Source organism: Helianthus annuus, chromosome 11 (genome assembly GCF_002127325.2).
Source record: "Helianthus annuus cultivar XRQ/B chromosome 11, HanXRQr2.0-SUNRISE, whole genome shotgun sequence".
NCBI classification, from domain to species: Eukaryota; Viridiplantae; Streptophyta; class Magnoliopsida; order Asterales; family Asteraceae; genus Helianthus; species Helianthus annuus.
In genome coordinates, this window is record NC_035443.2 from 40,826,786 (window position 1) to 40,836,836 (window position 10,051).

General features: G+C 36.7%; 1 protein-coding gene across 1 annotated transcript; it reads right to left on the bottom strand.

The window, feature by feature from the left end:
• Positions 1-5,990: 5,990 nt before the first annotated feature.
• Positions 5,991-8,158, bottom strand: LOC110890153 (WPP domain-interacting protein 2). The gene is made up of 3 exons (XM_022137725.2): positions 7,923-8,158; positions 6,725-7,782; positions 5,991-6,638 (listed from the first exon to the last, which is right to left on the bottom strand). Exons 2-3 carry the CDS (start codon positions 7,665-7,667, stop codon positions 6,133-6,135), a joined length of 1,449 nt encoding a protein of 482 aa, XP_021993417.1. The 5' UTR covers positions 7,668-7,782; positions 7,923-8,158; the 3' UTR covers positions 5,991-6,132.
• Between the last annotated feature and the right edge of the window lie 1,893 nt (positions 8,159-10,051).

Here is a 10,051-nt window from a genome sequence, read left to right on the forward strand (position 1 = left end):
TCGGTTTAAACTTGAAATCCCGCTCAAACAATGGAGCTGGTCGCGACTGTTGGAGCTTCTGCCGACCAGGGACCTCACGCGGCCCGCCTGAGGTTTCAGGCTAAGTCCACGCGGGCCGCGAGCCACTTGTGGTTCTGGATAAGTTTCATTTTATTACAATTTGGCCCCTAGAGTTATTATTTTAGTGTTTTTAGGGCATTTAAGGACTATAATTGCCACAAAAGCATAGTTTGAGGTACATTTAAGTATGAGGAACATAATCAAGTATAATTAAGCGTACGAAGGTCGTATTCAAGTATCTTTTATGACCGAAATACGTTTTATGGGTAAGTTTCATGTATTTACAAGTTTAGCACCTAGTTTCCAAGAATTATGAATAAGCATAATTTGTTCCACGAAATTGAACGTATGAGCATATATAAAGTATGTATAACATGTAATTAACAAAATACGAGTCTTATTCATGATCCAAGTCTCGGATTTTACATCGCTTTTAATGAAAGAACGATTTCAAGACTACGAAGTTTCCAAAAATAGTTTTACAAACGATGGTTTCTAAATTTAGGAAGTATGAAAACGCGGGGCGTTACAGGCTTTGCCTCATTGCCCCCTATTTTTATAATATTGCAATTTTAGCCCCTTGACTTTGTAACCTTTAAAGTTTCATAAAATGGCAAATTCTATACAGTCTTAAACAACAAAGTTGGTGGGTTTCCCACCGGCTTTGCATCCTTGCCCCCTATTTTTATAATATTGTAATATTAGCCCCTTGACTTTGTAACCTTTAAAGTTTCATAAAATGGTAAATTTAGTCCTTAAACCTTCTACTTTGAATTTTCAAAACCACAACCTCATCTTTCAAACTTTGCCAGCACCAACCCTTTACTTTGGTTTTTCACCATCACCCCCTTAGCTCTTACATAGTTACGCACCAACCCTCTTCTTTTACATTTCCACCAACACCCCCTCATCTTTTACACATTTCGCCACCACCCATATACTTTTACATTTTTTCTTTTTTAGAATTTGCTTTTTCACCCCTTGTACTATTATTCCATTTTTACACCCGCCCAACTTTAAAAAAATTGCAATTGTAACCCCTAGACTACAACTCCTACTTTTGCAAGTGCCAATGCATTGTGTTTTACGAAATGTCTTAGGCATTGTGTTTTACACTTTGTGTTTTACACTTTTTTGTAATTGTCTTTTACGCACTGTGTTTTACGAATCGTGTTTTGTCTTTCTATATGTTTCCACCCGTCCAAAGACAAAGTCGGTGGAAACCCCACCGCCTTTGCCTCCCCATCCCCCATATTTTCACGATGTTGCAATTTTAGCCCCTTGACTTTGGTACCTTCAAAGTTTCATAAAATGGCAAATTTAGTCCCTAAACTACTACTCCATTTTACAAATAGTTTGCTTTTGACACCCTAACTTTGTGGTAGTTTCCTTTTTAGCTCCAACTTTGTTATAGTTTCCTTCTTACTCCAAAACTTTATCAAATTTTATCTTTACCCTTTCTTAGCCCTTAAGTTTAGGAAATGCAATTTTTAACCACTTAACTTTTTATGAACTTTGTAAATGCCACTTTGACCCCTCGGGAGTTTTTGGCTTGACGATATAAATTCGAGTTAGTCGGGTCGCGTATAATACGTTATGATTGTATGATATAAATTCGATTTACGTTACCTTTAATCCAATCGCAATGCAACTATAGGATACATCGACTTCAATCAGATACGTCAAAACATGCGTTTTCATATGGTTAACATATGACTAATCCGTTCGATATTTGCAAAGTACCCACGCCGCAACGCGCACGGATCTTATTACTAGTTACTGATCGTATAAGTCGGCAAACCTTTATACCCTTATTAATCAAATAAGTCCGCAAACCTTTATACCCTTATTATTCAAGAAGTTGATAAAACACCCTTATTAATCAAGAAGTTGATAAAACAATTTTATTAATTAAAAATGATCTTAACACTCTAAAAGATTAAAAAAAAAGAAAAGAAATCAGATCAATAAAATAAAAAGGCTTTATACTTTTATGAATCAAAGTGTTGACAAAAAATTTCGGTGGCTTAATGAGCTGAACTTAAATAAAAGTGAAAAAAAGTATATACATGATTGATGGCCGGCCATGATAATTTTTTTAGGGGTTCAATATATATGTGATGAGAAAAAAGAATAAAAGAAACAAACCTCAACTGAATTTAGATAAATTAGGAAGTTTAATTAATAAGGAAGTGAGATTTGAATTTCCGAACCGAAACGACTCCTATCCCCATCAATACAAATTATCCCTAAATAAATAACTTATAAATAATATCATCCTCTCCTCTTCATACAACCCTCAAACGAATTATCTGGCGGCCATACGAAATACATTCATTCTAATCCTTAGTTTTTTCCTTAGTTTTTGCAAATTCTTTGTCGAAGTTGAAGATGGACGAAGGTAACGGTAAACCTACTCGATTGGTTCTGCGGTGTGCCGACGACTACGGCAGGTTTCGGTGTTACTTGTGTCACACGTATGTCACATCCGCCTACACTCTTTACCGTCATATGTGTCGTCACACATTATCTGATTGGCGGAATACGCTACCGGAAAAACTTGAATGCAGCACTACCATTGTTGTCCGACATAAGTTGCCCAATCCCATATTGTTCGATTCAGATTCAGATGACGAGGACTCTTTAGACGGGGAAGAAGAATGTTTGACGAGGCGTTGTGATGGTGGGGCGGTTGATCTGATGGAGGTGCTACCGACATGGAATGTGACGGGTCCGGTGAAAAACAAAAGAGGGCGATCGGATGCGAAGAATGTTGAAGTTTTATTACCCCCAAAGAAGAAGTTGAAGGTAGCAGATGAAGTTGTATCAGATGTGATCAAGAACGATGAAGGTGTATTAGAAGCGGAGGGTTTGAAGGGGAACTTGAAGAATGATGAAGTAGTAACAGAAGTGGTGAAGTCGAAGCTGGTAGACATAGGCGGTGGTAAGGTGGTTTTGGATGTTGATCTCAATGAAGATCCAGTGAGTGAAGATCCGGTGGTTTTTGATGTTGATCTCAATGAAGGATCAATTAAGAGGAACTGAGTTGATCATTTTATTGAAGTATTATTATCTGTAGTTAAATGATAATCTCTTTAAAAATTTCTATCTTGTAAATGTTTTGCATGAAAAACTGATCATAATTGCATATATGGCATTTGATATGATATAATATAATTGCAATTTATGCCTTGTCTCCTATCGTTACCCGAGTCTCATTTAACAGGGGGAGGGGAAGGAAAATGAATTAAGAGAGAAAAGGAGGGAAAAGATGTGATTTTTTTCGTGTTCCCGAGTTTAATGAAATGTAAAGGAAAAGAGAAGAAATCAAGCATTTTATGTGTTCCCAAGTTAGGAGGAAAAGAAAAGAACAATTTTACCATTATACCCTTTAAACATAAAACATTTTAATTAAAATTCTGTTACTTTTTTTTTTTGTTGGCGTCATGTATCAAATTGCACTTTTTCTATGAAAATAACCAAGCTTTTCAAATACAGATGATGGTAATTGAAAAAGAAAACAAATTAAAGTTGGGATCTGAGAAGTTGTTTCTGTAACCCATGCAATACACCAGGTTGATTCTCAATCCCTTCAAGAAAACTGCTGCATTCAAAGTTTTGCTTGTTTAAGTTATAAATGTATTTGGCAAGTGTTGTTTTACCTTCAGCTCGAGTCTCTATTCCAGTTAGACCCATCGGAGTGCAAAGGAGTTCCAAATCTAATTCACAGTAAACTTTTTGAACAATATCAGCAATAAAGGCCGTTTCAGACCTGGAAAGGAAAAGGATCACATTTAGAGCAAGACATCAAAACCGCTTAAGAGCATAAATGCTTCAGTTCATGCACAATAAAACCACCAAATAAAAAAAATCTTAGTTGTACATGTCATCACCACCGTCCCCTCTACTTCCACCGCCACCATCACAAGTCACCACCTGTACACTTCCACCACTGTCCTTGCCACCACCACCATCAGCAGCTCATTTGGATACGTTTGGTTTTGTTACCATCCCAAAGTATGACAGCTTCTTGTATAGTTTGGGTATAAAAAATCAATAGGATTCATTTGGATCATCTTAAACTAATTAATTGGTTAATTTGTGCCTAGGGGAATTAATAGACGCGTTTGTTTGATGGACAACTATTATAAAACTGAACAACATGTGCTCCTTATTTACTGTAGACCTTAGTTAACTTAGAACGGGTTCAAATGGGCCATTAGCAACCCCGTCTTTACACGGTCCTAAATACGGCCCACAAAGCTCCGGGTTCCCCAAAAAACGAAGTGTAATTGATGTAGCTAAACTGACCCGTGCCCGAAAGATCATTATACGAAAAGTCAACAGATGTCAAGCTCTGCATCGATGCTATCGACGCCGGAATCCTACCAACCAAACAATTAGGCGACAGATTCAAATATTTAAGAATGTGCATGTCTGTGATTTCAGTAGGAACCTCACCCGAAAGCTGGTTCGGCGTAATCTTACCAGAAAAATTATTGCTACTGAAATCAATCTTTGACAGTTGCTGGCATGATACAATATTGGCATGATACAACTTCTATTTCATGGTCATACAACATCATAGTTGTGTTGGGATTAGCTGTTTCAGATGGGAAATGATATGCTTTACAATCATAGTTGTGTTGGATATTGCTGGGAAGTGATATGCTTTGTTAGTGGTAACGACCTTTATGTGGTCAATATGAGTGGAATTTAATTGGCTTGGTTTGAATGTGAGAGCATGAATCAAGTCAAAATGTGGGTTGGAAGTAGGGGTGCAAACGAGCCGAACTGAGTCCGAGCTCGACTAGGCTCGAGCTCGTTTAATGTATGAAAGCTCGAGCTCAGCTCGATTCGTGATTCGTTTCTAAAGCTTGAGCTCGGCTCGTAGGTATTTTTTCGAGCTCAGCTCGGGCTCAGCTCATTTTATATATATTAATTAATTATTATTTTGTTATTTTTTCATAGTTTTATAAATAGTAATTACTATTATTTAAATAAATGTGATATATTAATTAAAAAGTATAATAATAGTGGGCTCGTTTTGGCTCGCGAACCAACTCGATAAGAAAGGCTCGGTCTCGGGCTCGTTTACTAAACGAGCTTGTTTTTAGGCTTGGGCTCGATCTCGAGGTCATTTAAGTTTGTCTTGTTTCGAGCCGGGCTCAAGTAGTGTGGCTCGTTTGGACCCCTAGTTGGGAGAATACAATTAGAGGTGAATGACCCGAAAATGATTTAAGCCCTACTAAAACCATGTGAGTGGTAAGTTCTTTTTTTTTGGTGTTTTCAAACCAGCAAAGTGCTGAAAGTCTACAATTTACAAAACAACCTGGAGTTGGTAACAACAGAAGTCTGCACAATCGCCGTGTCAATAAAAAGCCACTGTGTTCGAAACAGATATCATCACAAATCACTTCACAGCCAAATGAAAACAGGAAGATGAATACATCACGAAACATGTACGGATAGGGTTAGACATGAAGATTATTTACTCGCGCATGGTTGTCAATGAAGTGAAGTTAAGAATTAAGATGAAAAGATTCAACAAGATGATATACCAAACTCAAAATTGATGCAACTACTTGAGTAACGCTCGTAAATAATGACAATACGTGCAAAAAGAACAGTAATCAAAGAAACAAGGCGGAAGCATATTTGAACAAAGTTAATGTTGAAAACAAACATGTGACCCCTCTAAGGATCAAATGTCTTGCGACTAGTAAACAGTTTTGAGACCACAAACGTAATTTCTCAAAAGATATGATCAAAAATGATATTTTATTTTATCACAAGAATTATCTGTATAATTATTATTATGTTTGAATAACATACAAGTTAAAACCAATGTAATGACAGAAAGTAGTTTGTTTAATCCGATTCTAACACACAACACAAAATGCACGTAGTAAACAACCCACAAAACACAATTTATTAACAAACAAAATTGATGTATAAATTCAAGCTACAAATGTCGTTTACAAGCAGAAGATCAGCAACTGATCTATAATCTATGATCATCTAAACAAGTGGAAGTTATACAATGATACAAAAACAGGCCTGCGGATCAAATCAAGTGGGTATAACCTCCACCTTTTTCGACGAAAACTTCAAAACAACAATGTACAACACTAAAAGAAGCAAAACTGACTGAATAATCAAACAATAAACATATCTCCATACCCTATTTTTCAGTTTCTTAGCATCTTCTTCCTCTATCACTGGTGCTGGTTTTGTTGCAGATACATTCTTCTGGTCTACTGCAAGATTGATTTGTTCCATGTGACCCGCTTTTAGGCTCTGTATTGTTTTTGATATTACTAGATATTCCAGCTCAGCTGCGAATCTTCGTGTCAAGAGCTCCTCGTACTCCGTCTTTATTTTTGTAGAGTTTAAGGTGGATTCAAGTTCAGAGATTTTGGTGTTCTTGAGCTCAAGTGCGTTAAAAGCTTCCTCGAGCTTGCTGTGCAAATCAGCCTCATCGGTCTTACCAGATTTGAACACCGGTGGTTGAGACTGAACCCAGGCATCAGAGGATAAAATATCCTCTTTACCAACATCCCTCAACTTCTCAACTTCTGCTAAGATATTGCCATAATTAATAAATAATAATAATAGTAACAGTAATAAATAATATACAACGTAGAGACGAAAGGAACATTACCTCTCTCGAGTGCTTCTTGAGCCAAATGAAGTGGTATGATCGATTCAACCAAAGGGTCTATACTCCCTGACCCCACATGCTCATCAATCTTTTCTTCCTTAACAGCCCAAGAATTCTCGCCTGCTAAATCGTCATGTGAAACATTTTCATACTCAGCCTCGTTCTTGCTAAACGTAGTTTGCAATACATAGTTTACCGAGCCACCATTCCGAGCATCATCACTATCATCTTCATCATAGTTTCCCGACCTACCATTCACTCTACCATTGCTCGTTACAGAGTTAGCCGCCTGCGAGAAAACAAAGTTCGAGCTTCGAGAGTCCGATTCCACGCTCGAAATCGAATTTTCCTTCTTGATTCTACCCCCTCTAGCCTTCTTTTTCATATTTAGACCTTTTTCCTGCTGATCACCATGTTGTACCACACTCTTCGCATTCAGATTAAACCCTGAACTTACCACAGACACCTCACGGTTCCCCCTTGGCGCACTAGCTGCAGTCGAAGACCTACTGTTCCGATCTTCACTATTCTCCGAATCTGCCCTGGATCCAAAATCCGCCCCCCTTCTCGAACTCAAATCTCCATAAAGAGAAATATGGTCTAACGCATTACCGAGAACATTCGACATGGCATTCGTCGACGAACTAGAGCCTTCACTCTGCTTCACCGCAATATTACCACCAGCAGCCATACCTCTTTTCTTATTACTATCAAAATTATTATTCGTTTCTCTACCGGATTCCCTATGAATCCTCCGCCACTTCTTCAGCCCCCTCCCTTTCGTCGCAGGCGATGGCGAAACCCCTACCGAACCTCCACCCGACACCTCTGTCTTCCCTACCGTACCGTCAACCACTTCTATAGCTTTCGGTAACTTAGATTCAACAATTTCAGCATCACAATTTCCATTATCTTTCAATCTAGCATCACTTTCCAAATCCATAACTAAAATCTACTGTTCGAGTGTTTATATATCAAACTAACAATTCATCAGATAACAGACAACACAAATTGAGATCAAACTACGGAAACTGAATCTAGAACAGCTGAACAACGATCTGCATAGATAGAATTCAGAAAATGAAGCTGAATATTGATCGGATTTGAATCCATAATTTAGGTTTTCGATTTGGATCAATATAGAAGATTTAACATGTAAATTTGAAGTGAATCTGTGAATTGAAATCAACAAACGTACCTTATAAGCTTCGTGGATGCAGATGAGAGGTTTGATTTGAGAAATTTGGTGACGGTTGAACAGATTGAAGGATCAGAAAACCCTAATTTGCAGAAGAGTGTAGAACTTTATAGCGATGAAACTTATGAAAGTAATAATAATAAAAATATTAAATGATATGATGTAAGAAATGTAATTATGGAAGATGGAATAATTTTTGTGGAGAAAGTACAAGGGGCACATGGAGGGTGCAGTAGTGGTACTTTTGTTTGTGTACACCATCGACGCTTGAGTTTAAATCTTGACTTGGTTAATGGAATAATGGGAGATGTTTATAAAAAAAGAAAATATAAATTTTAAATAGTCAAAGAACAAAATGCATAGAAAAAATAGGTTTATTAATTCGGTGTGAAATTACACAGAAATTGTGTGTTAGAAAAACCTAAAGAGTTGATTTAGATCCAGAGATTAATATGGTCTAGTTTATTTATATAATTTTTGCTATTCAGAACACAGGAGTTAGACTGGAGCGAAAACCAATAAGACGAATGAACAAGGAGCAAACAATCTTGAGTTGAAAAATTAAAAACTAAATAATAGTTTATGTAATCAAATAACGACTACAGATATGTAACCGAACCAACAAAATAACTATGATAGCAAGAGGCATGTAACATTCTATTTTCAAAAATAATTATATATAACTATTTACAGCGAAGATTTCTATAAATTAAAGTCTAATAATATTTATAGCTAAAACATAGTCTAATATTTATAGCTAAAACATAAACTTAGTTTGTCAAAGCCTGAAAATCAACAGATCAAGATTTAACATAAACTAACAAAAACCTCACGGGCATATGTAAGTTGATACAACCTCTATATTTTAAAGTTATGTGAATTATTGGTATGTCTTGATATTCATAACTTATCAAAGTGGATACGGTGGTTTTGACCTATCTAGATTGTATTTTGGTCTTTAAAGTTTAAAGAAAGTGAGTATGGGTCGTTTCGACCCGTTACACTCATAAGTGGACTCGATCTATTGTAGGTGTTATGAATGTGTAGGATGGAACTATATATGTGGATTTGAAGCGCATGAAGGTAAGCACAGCATTCACATCCAATCCACTAAAAATATACATACATTCCACTAAAAAACAACTCCTATATCAATATATTTCCACTAAAAACAAACACTTTTTCTCTCTCCTTTTCAATATATATTACATTTTCTCTCTCCCCCACTCACAACCACTTTCAATATATATTAAAAAAGTATAGGGGGTGAACAGTGTCCCCCCAAATATACAGATGAACAGTAACATTTTTTCTCTCCTCCACTCACAACCACTTTTTATACTTCTTATATTTTAAAAACCCCCCACACAGATTTTGATGGTTTGGATGAGAATGCTCTGAGAGCATTCTCATCCAAACCATCAAAATCTGTGTGGGGGGGTTTTTAAAATATAAGAAGTATAAAAAGTGGTTGTGAGTGGAGGAGAGAGAAAATGTTATAAGTTGCAGACTTGCAGTTGTATGTTTTCTACAAATTCGTACGCATGTTCATTAAAAAGAAAATGATAATTTAAACAAATTGTACATATACTGATATACATGAGACACGAGTAACAATTATAAGGTGAAACCTGTACGATTAAGCGATTATAGTATTATATGAATGGAAGTTGACCCGCATGTAATATTTATGATAAAACAGGTCTATACAAGTTATACGACCATATTGGGTCTTCGAGTCAAGTTTGTAAGCGGAAAAGGGGGCACACCAGGCTTGTGCAAGCCCAGACGTAACGTACGTCAGAAGCAGGGCCAGCTCAACCGTTTTAAAGGCCCAAAGCGAACCAGAGATCTGGGGCCTACTAAACAAGGTTCTTTTTGCTGGGCTTTGTATTTAAAAATAACAAACAAAAAACGGCTTAACAATGTCTCGAACCCATGCCTTACTTGTAAATAGAGAGGAAGTTTACCACTAAATCAACCTACCATTTTATGTTTAACCGCCCTAATTTAAATATATATACAAGAACTAGCAGTCTTTTTTAAATTTGGTGTCTTTTTTAAATGGTGGCCCAAAGCCCTTGCTTGGGTTTATTTACCCTTGGGCCGGTCTTGGTCAGAAGTCGGCA

Coding starts and splice junctions, on each gene's coding strand:
- LOC110890153 (XM_022137725.2), bottom strand. CDS start 7,667: ATGGATTTGGAAAGTGATGCTAGATTGAAAGATAATGGAAATTGTGAT. Junction 6,639..6,724: donor TCAAGAAGCACTCGAGAGAG/GTAATGTTCCTT, acceptor ATATCTTAGCAG/AAGTTGAGAAGTTGAGGGAT.